General features: G+C 44.3%; 1 protein-coding gene across 1 annotated transcript in view; it reads left to right on the top strand.

Annotated features, from left to right (window-relative positions):
- LOC126252457 (juvenile hormone esterase-like) overlaps positions 1-16,623 on the top strand; it is a 68,717-nt gene that overhangs the window by 8,681 nt on the left and 43,413 nt on the right. Inside the window, exons 2-4 of the mRNA XM_049953352.1 lie at positions 6,440-6,583; positions 6,881-7,025; positions 9,081-9,266. Coding sequence (XP_049809309.1) covers positions 6,440-6,583; positions 6,881-7,025; positions 9,081-9,266 — 475 coding nt within the window. The remainder of the gene's footprint in view (positions 1-6,439; positions 6,584-6,880; positions 7,026-9,080; positions 9,267-16,623) is intronic.

Genomic DNA, 16,623 nt, shown 5'->3' on the forward strand with positions numbered 1-16,623 from the left:
CATTTTATGGTTACAATAACGTAACTTGTTTTATGGTTAACAGCCAGGAGCTAATGGAGAGTGGTGCTCCGATAGCAAACACAGCATCACTCCCTACTGCAAAGCAACAATGGGTCCATATTTAACAGATCGTTGATTCACTTCTCGGGGAATGGATACTTGTTTTCTGTGAAGGAGTCACTAATGGACGTTTTGAAACTATCTAGCCATGATAGCGTTTATCAGTTTCGAGAATAAAAAGAAGCAATGAAACCTGAGTGTGTCATTCACCATGACGTCAAAAATTGCACACGAACCCTGACGTCTTGTCACCTTGAGGAACTACAATCATCAAGTAATCGTCATTCACTCTTACAATAGTCCAGTTCCAATTCTTATTCGCTGTTAATAATTGATCAGACCACCACTTGCGAATTCTATGTAGAGCAGGCAAACGAAATCAAAATTTGACTACGTTGTAACACTTGGCCACCATACACTAGTTAATTCGGTGTCAGTTTTCCAGATAATGCCCTCTGGAATCTCCCGTAGTCAGCAGGACTGACTACTTACGGTACAGTATATTCTGAAAATCGTAATTACTTTCTGTCCTTTTAACCTAATCGATTTTCTTATATCGCCGAAATAGACTTTTAACAGGTGCGTTGTTGTGTTTCTTGACGTTTTCAGGGCCAATTGAATATTCGAACTAAATTTAACTTCACAACAACTTCCACAACAACATCCAAGTCGTATCATTCTATTACTGAGATCTCAGTATGGGTCTACTGGCATCCCACGTTTTCTAAGTTCAATGTAACTCATTTTATGGTTACAATAACGTAACTTGTTTTTTGGTTAACAGCCAGGAGCTAATGGAGAGTGGTGCTCCGATAGCAAACACAGCATCACTCCCTACTGCAAAGCAACAATGGGTCCATATTTAACAGATCGTTGATTCACTTCTCGGGGAATGGATTCTTATTTTCTGTGAAGGAGTCACTAATGGACGTTTTGAAACTATCTAGCCATGATAGCGTTTATCAGTTTCGAGAATAAAAAGAAGCAATGAAACCTGAGTGTGTCATTCACCATGACGTCAAAAATTGCACACGAACCCTGACGTCTTGTCACCTTGAGGAACTACAATCATCAAGTAATCGTCATTCACTCTTACAATAGTCCAGTTCCAATTCTTATTCGCTGTTAATAATTGATCAGACCACCACTTGCGAATTCTATGTAGAGCAGGCAAACGAAATCAAAATTTGACTACGCTGTAACACTTGGCCACCATACACTAGTTAATTCGGTGTCAGTTCTCCAGATAATGCCCTCTGGAATCTCCCGTAGTCAGCAGGACTGACTACTTACGGTACAGTATGTTCTGAAAATCGTAATTACTTTCTGTCCTTTTAACCTAATCGATTTTCTTATATCGCCGAAATAGACTTTTAACAGGTGCGTTGTTGTGTTTCTTGAAGTTTTCAGGGCCAATTGAATATTCGAACTAAATTTAACTTCATGTACCGATATCTGGTCTAAAAGAAGAACGGACATTTTCAGTACCTTGAAAAGGGCAGTAAGACTGCTAGCCTAAATATTGACACAAGGAATAATGCTAGTCTATTTGAATTCCCGCACTTGTTTTTCATCACGAAACAATATTTCCTTTCACCTATGAGCCCCCTGCTTTCTTATTGATGCCCTTTTTTACTTATGCGGACCAAAGATTACCCTTTCCTCGAGAGAAGAGTGCGACTTACTTCATTCAAAAAATTAGCTACGTTACATCTCTTTTCGGAAATGCAAATCGAACAGCATCATTCCATGTGCCAATATTTACGCTACCAGCAGTTCAACCATTTTGAAGATACTGAAAATGTCTGTTCAGTTTCTAGCCCTCATATTAGTACGAGAAGTTAAATTTAGTTTGAATATTCAGCCGTCCGCAGTGGCCGAACTGTTCTAGGCGCTTCAATCTGGATCCTCGCGACCGCTACGGTCGCAGGCTCGAATCCTGGCTCGGGCTTGGATGCGTGTGATGTCCTTAGATCACTTAGATTTAAGTAGTTCTGAGTTCTAGGGTACTGATAACCTCAGATGTTAAGTCCCATAGTGCTCAGAGCCAATTGAACCATTTTAGTTTGAATATTCAATTCTCCCTGGAAATTTTAAGAAACACAACGAAGCACCTCTTAAAAGTCCGTTTCTGCGAGGCAAGAAATATCGATTAGGTTAAAAGGACAAAAAGTGATTACGATTTTCAGAACGTACAATTGCGTAAGTAATCGGTCATATAGTTCGAAATTCTTCTCTCGAGGAGAGGGTCCGCGATAAGCAAGTGAGAGGCTTATAGATGAGAGATAGTGATGACAAACAAATGCCGCATGAGACCACAATCTACTGAATACGTGGGCACTCAAGATTACGTAGTCTGGCATTCTGTCCTATAAAAAGTACTACACAGTACTTGAGTGACGTCTTATTGCGCCATATTGCGCAAATTAAATAGCTGTCTCATGCATCCTCTTGGAAAGGGTTTTGTAATGGCAGTAATGAGTCGCGTACACCGCTACACGTGGTGTGTGAAAGCAGTAAAATACATGAGTAAACATTTTGTTGAACACGGTCTATGAATTTAAGTAGTGCGTTTAATGCAGTTCAGCTGGCCTATAATCATGTTACTGTGACTTAAGTTTATTGCGTGTGTAGATGCTATGTAGTTGGTGAATTGCGTATGCCAGCATTACCACCAGACTCGTTCAGCGGAGTGTCTTGTTAGGGTCATCACGAACATGTATATTTTATGAGTTGCGGATCTTTTACATGTACGTATATGATGAACAAACATTCTGCAGCCATCTAAATATAATTTTATTTAATGATATATATAAAAGCATTGCCGTTTTTGTAACTCCTAAAACCCTCTAAATGTGCGACATGAGGTACTTAGTGAATATGACATATGCACTAAAATAAAAACAAAATATTTAAGGTGGGAGGTCTAATCGTGGAAGTGTAGGAGATTTTTAATCTCTCTCTGATAAGGACCCGAAAAATCAGAGTTACTGAATTTTGAATTATTTTAAAATTGACTACAGTATATTCATTTCCCAAGGTAATTGGTTTATTTCAGAATCTATCTCCGTGGTTGTGCTATAGCGGAAATGAGAAAAAGCAATTTAGAAATGTACTTTGAGCAGAAAATGAAACGAGTACATTCTGTTACCATTTTTTGGACGTACTTATTCAGAGCCATCACATTTCGATGCGTTTTTCGTGTTCCGCTATCAGATGGTGCGACTGTTACTTTCTGTTCTTTCTTAAGATATCGAATACAGGTTTTTTTTTAATATGTGCGCTCGTGAAACAAATGGCTGTTAAAAATTAGTACTGAATATTGTTGTCCTGAAAATATTCATTAATACTAACACATACAACAAAGTTCCTTAAAAAAAACAAAATAAATAAAGCCCATCTTTCACCTAGTTTGTTGCTGTATTCCATCTTTTCCTGTCTTGCACTCGTCGATTCATCTCGACTTAACTTCTGCACCCAAAATCCTCTGTAATATGTTTTGAATATCCTCGTCATTCTCTGCCTCTGTATTGGAAGCAGCAGTAGAGGAGTAAAACAACAAAGTTAACATTGTCTGACTGTTGTAGCAGATGTCATACATGTCTCTTATTCAGACAGGGATACTCCATAAAACTATTTCCTCGCCTGTTCTTCTTAGTACTTCATTTTGCACTTTATCGGCCAAGTCACATTCTGCAATAAATACGCTGCACACCTTTCAAAAGTTCTGCTAAGTATTTCACACACCTGGTCAGAGATGCATTGTCAAGTAAAAAAGTTAACATTGGTATTAGTTTCCCTTGCGTTGTCATTCCTCCTCCGAAATTTTCTATGACTTCCTTTAAGAGTCTTATGTATACTACAGAAGCCAGTACACAGTTCACGGCAGGGGATACATCGTGCCAGTATTAGTGACTTTTGTGCCTCATTTCATTCACGTACTGAGCAAGGGAAATTTTCTGTCTAGATGCCTCTGTACCCGCCCTGATCCCTTTTATCTCCGTCTCGTGGTACCTACAGGACATATACATAAGTACCAGAAGTGTTTCATCACACATTTTTTCAAGAACTAATTCTATAAGATTTCTCACCATGTTTTCTTTAGAACACCGTCGTCTTTCTTCCGGAACTTTACAATTGTGTCGGTCTTCATTGTTGTTATGACGTACGTGTTGCAAACAACGGCGCTGAGTGGTGATCCTGGCTCACATCCTCTCTTGACCTTTCGCAGCTTTATTACTCACTCTTACGTTTTGTTGACGTTGCACATCACTCGTCTATATCCATACTTGGTCCCAATCTTCTTAGGATTGTAAAAATCTTACTCCACATTAAATTGTGTAAATTCTTCCACCAAGTCCACAAATGTTGAAAGACATCTTGACTTATATTTTCTGAGCTTTCCGTTACTTAGCGTAATGTGAAAACTACTTGAAGCTTCCTGGCAGATTAAAACTGTGTGCTGGAGCGAGACTCGAACTCAGGACCTTTGCCTTTCGCGGGCAAGTGCTCCACCTTCTGAGCTACCCAAGCACGACTAAAGCGCATCCCCACAGCTTTAATTCCGCAGTACCTCGCCTCTTACCTCATCTGCACGGAAAGCTGCGAGGACGGGGCGTGAGTCGCGTCTGGGTAGCTCAGATGGTGGAGCACTTTCCCAAGAAAGGCAAAGGTCCTGAGTTGTAGTCTCGGTCCGGTACACAGTTTTAATCTGCCAGGAATTTTCATATCAGCGCACACTCCGCTGCAGATTGAAAATTTCATTTTGAATTTACTTCTCTAAGAGCTGTTTCCTTATTGAAGAAAACCTGATCTTCCTGCAGTGTTTCTTCAGTTATACTTTCTGTTCTTCTCTACGGCATTCCAATCTGTAGTTTATTAGCGTAATTTGTCAGAGTAAACGTCCGATAGATTTACTTTTATCCTCACATGATTTGATTTGGTAATGTGATGAATATCATTTTCTGGTAAATCTGATGGATAGTCACCTGATTCAAAAATTTTCATACCATCTCAATTCATCGTTCATCTATACCAACATTTGCTATCAAATGCGGTTGTCTTTGGTGTGGACCGTTGTGCTCATCCTAGTTATTAAACAAACAAACCCGACTTCTCAAGGGTTTCGTCTTGTGCCTACAAAATAAAAATTCCGTTGAGACTTAATATCAGGAACGAGGTAGTTTTACCTTTATTTACATGAAAAAGACTTATGCTCGACCACAGGATGAAGGGAGAAACTAACTAGTCCTTTTCAGAATAAAACTGAGGCATCCTTGCAGGTAATTTACTCTCGAAACAACGACGAGGCCTCACAGTTTTCTCTGGACTAACTGCTGGACAACTTTGAAAGTGAGTTCTGTCTGGACGAAAAACCTCTGAAGACCCAACTGCTTAGAATGTGTTGATGAAACATACTGATAAACACAAGGCACCAATTGTATGCTTCAGAAGAATGGTGTACAAAATTGACTCCTACTACTGCCACCAGCTAAGAACTCCTTCAGAGGAAGAGGAACTTCTTCAGTTTAGAAGGCAGTTCCAGCTACTGTCAACTGTATACAGTTTCAGGCTTTCGCTAGTGCACAGTATTTATGAGCAGACAGTTTTCTGAAAAAGCAGGACACTTTGCAAAATTGAAATGACGAAAATGAAACTTTGTGTCAGAACAGGACTCAAGCCCGGATTTCCAGCTTATCGCGAGTGGTGGCCTCATCATTAGGTTATCCGATCACGCTCCACGGCCAGAACCAGATTTCCATATGCCTTCAACAATGTGTCTACAACTTCCACTTGTACATTCATTCTGTATATTCCCGTAAAGGAGAGACTTTTGAGCGAACATCTCTTGCCCGATGTCCGCCGATAAATACGACATTGCAGTACCTGTGTTGTTCAGAATTACGATGCAATGTTCCGTCGGAAACGTATGCTTCCGATGAAGAGGTGCACGAGTGGGTAAATCACGATTTCGTAGACAACCAAATCATTTTTCCATGGAAGTTTGACCGTCTTATCTCATAGTGGTGTAAGTGTATTAAGAGTTAAGGCAGTTACATTTGAAATAAAAACAATTTACCCACTTTCTTTCCATCTATCTCGTTATCCTTTCGCTGTTCTTTAAATTAATGATGCCGTTGACGAAAGTAACATTTGTTCAGTTTCGTACCCCCTACTGACGCAGGTGTTCATTAATTTTTTCAGGTTGCTGTGCCGATGCAAATTAACATTTTCTTACACAGTACAGAACTATCGCTGCATTACACGGAGAGCTTTTCCATCAGTTGAATGAAACAAGTCATTTGTTTCCTATGACGACTTTCTGACATGTGTGACATAAGTACCAACGAAGTACTTAGCAACGTAAATATGTTTACAGGATCCACAAGCGCCAGATGGATGGGTGCACATCCGAGATGCCACTGTCCGTGGGCCCGATTGCATACAGAACGACAACTTTTTCTTCAATTCTGGAGTGTTTGGGTCTGAAGACTGCCTCTACCTCAACGTCTACACACCAGAGGTACCTATTTGCTTGGATTACTCAGATATTTTCTTGGTTCTTCAATGTTAAAACTATCTCTTTATCAGAAGTGTTATTACTAGTTTATTACTAGTATATTCGTTTTATGTGTTTCTAAATTTCGTAAAATGTTCATCAAATAATTATTACATGCTACACATGCAGCTGGGGATCGCATTTAAGCAAACGTTGGTCTTATGTAGTTACTCATGAGTGATCGTAAAATCTGATTTCGTTATACAGTTTTATATAGGTCCCATTTTCTGCTGTTTTGCTGCAACATCAACTCTTTTTCAGCTGTCACCTTCCAATCCATTGCCAGTCATGTTTTGGGTTCATGGAGGTGGATTTAGCTATGGAGGAGGCTCAGTCTATGGACCGGATTTCCTCTTGAATTATGATGTTGTATTAGTAACCATCAACTACCGACTCGGCACATTAGGTAAGATGAGATGAGTTACAATTCTTTTTTTTTTTTTTTTTTTTTTTTTTTTACTGGGTGAAGATGATGTCGCTTAGGATTAGTCTCGCTCTTCTTTCATCGGCTCCAGTGAACAAGTGAAGTGGAGGAAAGAGAGAGTTTCGCTCCTCCTACACCACCAAAGTAATTTCAGAATTTTGATGTCAAAAGATTCTGTGTCATTCCACAAGTGACAGTATCAAACAAAAAAAAAAAAAAAAGACAACTGTGAGGACTATACGTTATTCGGTGTACATTCTGAGCAAGGTCATTAAGACACATGTCAAGTCGTGTCAGCCAGACAGTCATTTAAGTTTAGAAAATAAATAATAATGACTCCATACATTTATATCTACAGTAGGCTGGCGTGCAACTAATTTGGCTACGCAACAAATTAAGAAAACCAACTAACAAAGCTGTAAAAATCTACACATGTATCGATTGCAAACTGATATTTTAATGTTCGATTTGGTTTCAAGCAGCTATTGAGCACATGCCGTTTTAGCTTGTCTAAATTGTCAGCTGATCACTACTACTAGATAGTTTCAAACCCAGTTCTTCCGTTCCAGAACATAACAGAATGACGTTGCACAATCAATGTGCTTCTGTAATGCTTTACTTGCCATACTTGGAACATGTAACGACTCTGGCTGCTCTACAACACTTGCGTATGTAATAAAAGATACAGAAGAGTTTCAATAAACCTAAATTTAACATTCGATATGTTTGTAGGGTCTGAGTTACAAGAAAAGGAAAAACTCAGAAATTTTTTCCTTATTTCTTCGAGTGCTTCGCATCTGTTGTCGTACACAGACACCGCCACTTGCACTCTAGTTGCAACCCCTGTAGTGCACAGTCGGAAATTTGTGTGTGTGTGTGTGTGTGTGTGTGTGTGTGTGTGTGTGTGTGTGTGTGTGTGTGTGTGTGTGTGTGCTTTTTCAGACGCAGAATACTGTTGGATATCTACTGAATTTTAAAATTTCAAATTATTTCGAATATCTGTTACTTACTATTTGCAAAAGAGGTGTAGTTGGGTGAAATATGCCTGTCGTATCTAGCGTTGAAGGTGGAGTTTTAAGAGGGTGACATAAAAAATAGCTCCGAAACTGATGGGGCAATTTCAACTTATGAATCTTTATATAGAAAATAAAATTTTGTGCACTGCACGTCACTTGCCCAGCCGTCACTCATCTCTTAATGGAAACTCTGCATGGAATCAAGTGTACTGAAATATGCCCATGATACACGGAGTTATGTAGGTGAGTCAAGAAATATATGTCGCGTGTTTCTTGACGTGCGTATCGAGCAAACACATATAATTTACAATGGGACAATCTTCTTTTCTGAATAGATTAATCCATGTGGAAAAACTTAGAGTTTACCGATTGACCATGAGCGCTTGTGAAGTGTGAAAGCCGGCCGCGGTGGCCGAGCGGTTCTAGGCGCTCAGTCCGGAACCGCGCGACTGCTACGGTCGCAGGTTCGAATCCTGCCTCGGGCATGGATGTGTGTGATGTCCTTAGGTTAGTTAGGTTTAAGTAGTTCTAAGTTCTAGGGGACTGATGACCACAACAGTTAAGTCCCATAGTGCTCAGAGCCATTTGAACCATTTGAAGTCTGAAAAGTAGGGGCGACTTACACTTAGGCTGTAAATACTGGTAATAAGACGGGCGTCCACAGCTCAGCAGATATGAGTCCTGTCTCAGAAGTTCATAGGCTTGTGCTGGAATCATGGGGCAGTACACGAATTTTACTTTTCGCGAGGTTAAATTCTTGTACTATTCCTTACTATCATCTTCTTTTCCTATTCCACAGTGAACTATTCGCTGTATTTGACCCAATTTGACGTCATATTGCACATGCTAAGTTACTGAAACCGTGTAATTTACTACCGACATGCGTGAATTCCTATTTCTAGTGTAAATACCTAACGTCTCGATCTTTTATCAATAGATGGGTAGAACGTAATTACAGAATACAAACACTTAGGTTCTTAGGTACACTCCCAAATATGCCGCTTCTGCGTCGCTTGTGCAGGTTTTCTGAGCACCGAAGATGAAGCTGCTCCCGGAAATTTTGGTCTTAAAGACCAGGTGGCAGCGCTGCGTTGGGTGCAGGAGAACATCGCAGCGTTTGGCGGAGACCCGAACAGAGTCACAATCTTCGGCGAAAGCGCGGGGTCGGTCAGCGTACACTTCCTCGCTTTGTCACCGCTCGCCAGAGGTAAGGAGGTTGATACTTCATCGATTCAACAACTGTGGTAGCCTTCACTACATCCTTCTGTAAATTTACTTTCATACGTTTTAGGAATGTAGCTCTGCCCAAAGGTGAGTTAATAGAGTGCGCCTTGTTACTTTAAGAGACAATTACCAATCTGAAATTTGAAAATCGTTTTTCTGTTGACAGTTCGATATCATTTTTCTGTTAAAGGTTTGTCGTCCACTTGTAAATGTAATGTTCGTATGGCATTGCATGGGCTTGTTAGATCTATAAAGGTCTCATTCTTCAAAGGTATTCTTGACAGAATGGTTAAATGTGTCCGTTACGATATACACAAATTGACGTAAGCACTCACACGACGTAATGCGATATCCATTAATGTTCAGATATACAACGCTGTAAAAAATACATAAATAAATTAGTGGACATGGAAAGACGACGTTGATTTTGATCCAGTGACGGAATATGCTATCTGGGGGATAATACATGTACTGACAATGGCTTCAACGTCACCCTCCAACCTATGGTGTAGTCGCATAGCTACCAGAACGCCATCTACACTCCTGGAAACGGAAAAAAGAACACATTGACACCGGTGTGTCAGACCCACCATACTTGCTCCGGACACTGCGAGAGGGCTGTACAAGCAATGATCACACGCACGGCACAGCGGACACACCAGGAACCGCGGTGTTGGCCGTCGAATGGCGCTAGCTGCGCAGCATTTGTGCACCGCCGCCGTCACTGTCAGCCAGTTTGCCGTGGCATACGGAGCTCCATCGCAGTCTTTAACATTGGTAGCATGCCTCGACAGCGTGGACGTGAACCGTATGTGCAGTTGACGGACTTTGAGCGAGGGCGTATAGTGGGCATGCGGGAGGCCGGGTGGACGTACCGCCGAATTGCTCAACACGTGGGGCGTGAGGTCTCCACAGTACATCGATGTTGTCGCCAGTGGTCGGCGGAAGGTGCACGTGCCCGTCGACCTGGGACCGGACCGCAGCGACGCACGGATGCACGCCAAGACCGTAGGATCCTACGCAGTGCCGTAGGGGACCGCACCGCCACTTCCCAGCAAATTAGGGACACTGTTGCTCCTGGGGTATCGGCGAGGACCATTCGCAACCGTCTCCATGAAGCTGGGCTACGGTCCCGCACACCGTTAGGCCGTCTTCCGCTCACGCCCCAACATCGTGCAGCCCGCCTCCAGTGGTGTCGCGACAGGCGTGAATGGAGGGACGAATGGAGACGTGTCGTCTTCAGCGATGAGAGTCGCTTCTGCCTTGGTGCCAATGATGGTCGTATGCGTGTTTGGCGCCGTGCAGGTGAGCGCCACAATCAGGACTGCATACGACCGAGGCACACAGGGCCAACACCCGGCATCATGGTGTGGGGAGCTATCTCCTACACTGGCCGTACACCACTGGTGATCGTCGAGGGGACACTGAATAGTGCACGGTACATCCAAACCGTCATCGAACCCATCGTTCTACCATTCCTAAACCGGCAAGGGAACTTGCTGTTCCAACAGGACAATACACGTCCGCATGTATCCCGTGCCACCCAACGTGCTCTAGAAGGTGTAAGTCAACTACCCTGGCCAGCAAGATCTCCGGATCTGTCCCCCATTGAGCATGTTTGGGACTGGATGAAGCGTCGTCTCACGCGGTCTGCACGTCCAGCACGAACGCTGGTCCAACTGAGGCGCCAGGTGGAAATGGCATGGCAAGCCGTTCCACAGGACTACATCCAGCATCTCTACGATCGTCTACATGGGAGAATAGCAGCCTGCATTGCTGCGAAAGGTGGATATACACTGTACTAGTGCCGACATTGTGCATGCTCTGTTGCCTGTGTCTATGTGCCTGTGGTTCTGTCAGTGTGATCATGTGATGTATCTGACCCCAGGAATGTGTCAATAAAGTTTCCCCTTCCTGGGACAATGAATTCACGGTGTTCTTATTTCAATTTCCAGGAGTGTATATCTACCCATTAATACGGTATGCTCACAGCAAGAAGGCACAGTGTGGTGAGAAACGTGAAGAAAGCAGTCAACCCTGCCACGGAGACGCACTCGTGCTTCCTACAGCCAGCTAAGCGAGTTTGAAAAGGGGTTATATTGTGGTCTTCCTAGTGGCGGAAACGTCCTTTCGGAGAATTGCAAACAAGTTGAACGCCGCTAGCGTCAGTGGTCAGGTAAACATTCTCACACACGTAGATGAGGTTCTGGACGCCCACGCAGCACTACTCGTATTCTGAGGGCAGCAGTGTCAGGCCGCACAGCTACACAGCACACATAAGAGGGCTTGTGAGTCCAGACGTATCAAAAAGAACTGTTGCAAACCGATGATTAGCGGTGGGTCTAAGGCCACATATGCAAAACACTGGTGATTTCTCGAAGTGGGGAACAATCAAGAATGGGGTGCCGCAAGGTTCGGTCTTGGGTCCTCTGCTGTTCTTAATATATACTCTCCTGGAAATTGAAATAAGAACACCGTGAATTCATTGTCCCAGGAAGGGGAAACTTTATTGACACATTCCTGGGGTCAGATACATCACATGATCACACTGACAGAACCACAGGCACATAGACACAGGCAACAGAGCATGCACAATGTCGGCACTAGTACAGTGTATATCCACCTTTCGCAGCAATGCAGGCTGCTATTCTCCCATGTAGACGATCGTAGAGATGCTGGATGTAGTCCTGTGGAACGGCTTGCCATGCCATTTCCACCTGGCGCCTCAGTTGGACCAGCGTTCGTGCCGGACGTGCAGACCGCGTGAGACGACGCTTCATCCAGTCCCAAACATGTCCAATGGGGGACAGATCCGGAGATCTTGCTGGCCAGGGTAGTTGACTTACACCTTCTAGAGCACGTTGGGTGGCACGGGATACATGCGGACGTGCATTGTCCTGTTGGAACAGCAGGTTCCCTTGCCGGTCTAGGAATGGTAGAACGATGGGTTCGATGACGGTTTGGATGTACCGTGCACTATTCAGTGTCCCCTCGACGATCACCAGTGGTGTACGGCCAGTGTAGGAGATCGCTCCCCACACCATGATGCCGGGTGTTGGCCCTGTGTGCCTCGGTCGTATGCAGTCCTGATTGTGGCGCTCACCTGCACGGCGCCAAACACGCATGCGACCATCATTGGCACCAAGGCAGAAGCGACTCTCATCGCTGAAAACGACACGTCTCCATTCGTCCCTCCATTCACGCCTGTCGCGACACCACTGGAGGCGGGCTGCACGATGTTGGGGCGTGAGCGGAAGACGGCCTAACGGTGTGCGGGACCGTAGCCCAGCTTCATGGAGACGGTTGCGAATGGTCCTCGCCGATACCCCAGGAGCAACAGTGTCCCTAATTTGCTGGGAAGTGGCGGTGCGGTCCCCTACGGCACTGCGTAGGATCCTACGGTCTTGGCGTGCATCCGTGCGTCGCTGCGGTCCGGTCCCAGGTCGACGGGCACGTGCACCTTCCGCCGACCACTGGCGACAACATCGATGTACTGTGGAGACCTCACGCCCCACGTGTTGAGCAATTCGGCGGTACGGCCACCCGGCCTCCCGCATGCCCACTATACGCCCTCGCTCAAAGTCCGTCAACTGCACATACGGTTCACGTCCACGCTGTCGCGGCATGCTACCAGTGTTAAAGACTGCGATGGAGCTCCGTATGCCACGGCAAACTGGCTGACAGTGACGGCGGCGGTGCACAAATGCTGCGCAGCTAGCGCCATTCGATGGCCAACACCGCGGTTCCTGGTGTGTCCGCTGTGCCGTGCGTGTGATCATTGCTTGTACAGCCCTCTCGCAGTGTCCGGAGCAAGTATGGTGGGTCTGACACACCGGTGTCAATGTGTTCTTTTTTCCATTTCCAGGAGTGTATTAATGACTTGCCATTCTATATTCATGAAGTTGCAAAGATGGTACTTTTTGCCGATGATACAAATATAGCTATCACACCCAACAGACAAGAACTAACTGGTGAAATTGTAAACGATGTTTTCCAGAATATCATTAAGTGGTTCTCTGCAAATGGGCTCTCATTAAACTTTGACAAAACACAGTATATACAGTTCCACACAGTAAATGGAGTGACACAATTAATAAATATAGACTTCGATCAGAAAGCGGTACCTAAGGTAGAATATTCGAAATTTCTAGGTGTATGCATTGAATAGGGGTTGAACTGGAAAAAACACACTGAGGATCTGCTGAAACGTTTGAGTTCAGTTACTTATGCTATTACGGTCATTACAAATTTTGGCGATATACAACTCAGTAAATTAGCTTACCACGCCTATTTTCATTCTCTGCTTTCGTATGGCATCATATTATGGGGTAACTCATCACTGAGTAAAAGAGTGTTCATTGCACAAAAGCGTTAATCAGAATAATTGCTGGAGCTCATCCAAGATCATCCTGCAGACACTTATTTAAAGAGGTAGAGATCTTCACTGTAGCCTCACAACTTATATATTTACTTATGAAGTTTGTTATTAACAATCCGAACGAATTCAAAAGTAATAGCGATGTACATGGCTACAACACTTGGAGAAAGGATGTTCTTCACTACTCAAGGTTAAATCTAGCTTTGGCTCAGAAGGGTGTAAATTATGCTGCCACAAAAGTCTTTGGTCACTTACCTAATAGCATCAAAAGTCTGACAGATAGCCATATGGCATTTAAAATGAAATTAAAAGAATTTCTTAATGGCAACTCGTTCTACTCATATGAATTTTTGAATATAGTAAGTGGGTAATTTCCTCAACCCACACAAAAAAAAAATATTGTCATGTAATATTTTGTGTGATGTAATGTCTTGTATAGACACCTTTTCTTAACCTGAAACGTTCCTCACCATTACGAAGTGTCGTATTCGTGATCTATGAAACAAGTATTAATTAATCTAATCTACACGCCCCGTACCGGTTATTAGCCGTGGCACTGTGGGCACGGACACTTCTAGCCCGCCTTCCACTCAAACCACAGCATCGACGTGCATGGCTCGACTGCTAACGTCAGAGGATCACTTGGAAAATAGAATAGCGCACCACGGTCTTCAGCCATGAAAGCAGATTCTGCCTGCACCCATGGATGGTCTACTGCGCGTACGACGAAGGACTGGTGAGTGCTTCTCGTAGAGTGTATTCGTCCAACATACATTAACCCCACCCCACGCCTTATGCTGTGGGATGCGACAAGCTACAACTCTCGATCACCTTTGGCGTTTCTGAAGGGGAGCTAAACCGCCCTCAGTACGTGCAGAATGTTAGACCCTTTCTTTTGCCTTTCTTGTGACAGAAAGGTGACGTGTTCCTCTAGCATCATAATACTCGGCTACACACTGCCCGTGAAACTCAACGTGCTCTTCTAGACGTGTAGCAGCTTCCCTGGCCGGCACAGTCTATGGACTTGTCCCCAATCAAGCACGTGTGGGATGTGTTGGGACGAGAAGTGACTCATGTGCCTCGTCAACCAACAACTCTTCCTGAAGCACGTGAACAGGTCGAGCAGGCGTGGCATAACGTATCCCAGGACAGTATTCTCCTTCTCTACGATCGACTGCCGCCCATGCAGGCTACACCACTTACTAATATGGGTGTTTCAGCAAGTGTCGATACATGGTACCACACAACCGCTTGTGCTGTTCATCTGTAAATGTAATCATATCATGTACTCCACATTCATCTAGAGTGAATCGGAAACTTATAAAAGAGTGTAGTAATTTTTTCCAGGCGGTGTATTCGGGTTCCTTTTATGTTCGTGGTTAATTTCTTAAGTCTGATTTTGCATTTCCTCAAAACGGCATGGACTGAACAAATATTGTTTTCTTGAGGAGCAACGGTTATGTCGGTAATACTAACCTGGGTAGCACCACACAGGGACTCTGGAGTTGAAGTTCAATACCAAGTCCTCTTCTCCGAGTCATGTTGCTGAAGGGACATAAATACACTATGTGATCAAAAGTAACCGGACACCCCGAAAGACATACGTTTTTCATGTTAGGGGCTTTGTGCTGCCACCTACTGCCAGGTACTCCATATCAGCGACCTCAGTAGTCATTAGACATCTTGAGAGAGCAGAATGGGGCGCTTCGTGGAACTCACGGACTTCGAACGTGGTCAGGTGATTGGATGTCACTTGTGTCATACGTTTGTACACGAGATTTCCACACTTCTAAACATCCCTACGTCCACTGTTTCCGATGTGATAGTAAAGTGGAAACATGAAGGGACACGAACAGCAAAAGTGCGTGCATGCTGACCTCGTCTCTTGGCTGACAGAGACCGCCGACATTTGAAGAGAGTCGTAATGTGTAATAGGCAGACACCTATCCAGACCATCATACAGGAATTCGAAACTGCATAAGGATCCACTGCAAGTAATATAACATTGTCCGCCCGGTTAGCCGTGCGGTCTAACGCACTGCTTCCGGGCGGGAAGGCGTGCCATTCCCCAGCACGAATCCGCCCAGCCGATTAGTGTCCAGGTCCGGTGGGCCGGCAACTCTGTGGATGGTTTTTAAGGCGGTTTTCCATCAGCCTCGTCAAATGCGGGCTGGTTCCCCTTATTCCGCCTCAGTTACACTATGTCGGCGATTGCTGCGCAAACACTGTCCACATACACGTACACCATCATTCCTCTAACACGCAATAATTTTTACACTCGCCTGGTATGAGACGTTCCCGAGTGGGGGTCCACTGGGGGCGAAGAACACAATAACCCTAAGTTCGGTGTGAGGTGGCGGTGTGGTGAGTGGACTGCTGTAGCCTGTTGTGAGGTTGTGTACCACTGAGGGCTACGGCGGGGACGCACCCTCTCTGTCGTTTCTAGGTCCCCAGTTCCATTCAATACAGTACAACACAATACAATACTATGACAGTTAGGCGGGAGGTGAGAAAACTAGAATTTCATGATCGAGCGGCTGTTCATAAGCCACACATGACGGCAGTAAATGCCAAATGACGCCTCGCTTGGAGTAAGGCGCGTAAACATTGGACGATTGAACAGTGGAAAAACGTTATGTGGAGTGACGAATCACAGTACACAATGTGGCGATCTGACGGCAGGGTGTGAGTATGGCGAATGCTCGGTGAACTTCATCTGCTAGCGTGTTATGGCGTGGTCGTGTTTTTCGTGGTGGGGGGGAGGGGGGGGGGACTTACACCCCTTGTTTTGCGCGGTACTATCTCAGCACAGGCCTACATTGATGTTTTAAGCATATTCTTACTTTGTACTTTTGATGAACAATTCGGGGCTGGTATTTGTGTCTTTTAATACTACCGAGTAACGACCTGTGGCGGAGTAGTTGCACGACAACAACATCCCTGTAGTGGACTGGGCTCCACA

This window comes from Schistocerca nitens, chromosome 4, assembly GCF_023898315.1.
Source record: "Schistocerca nitens isolate TAMUIC-IGC-003100 chromosome 4, iqSchNite1.1, whole genome shotgun sequence".
In the NCBI taxonomy this organism is placed as follows: domain Eukaryota; kingdom Metazoa; phylum Arthropoda; class Insecta; order Orthoptera; family Acrididae; genus Schistocerca; species Schistocerca nitens.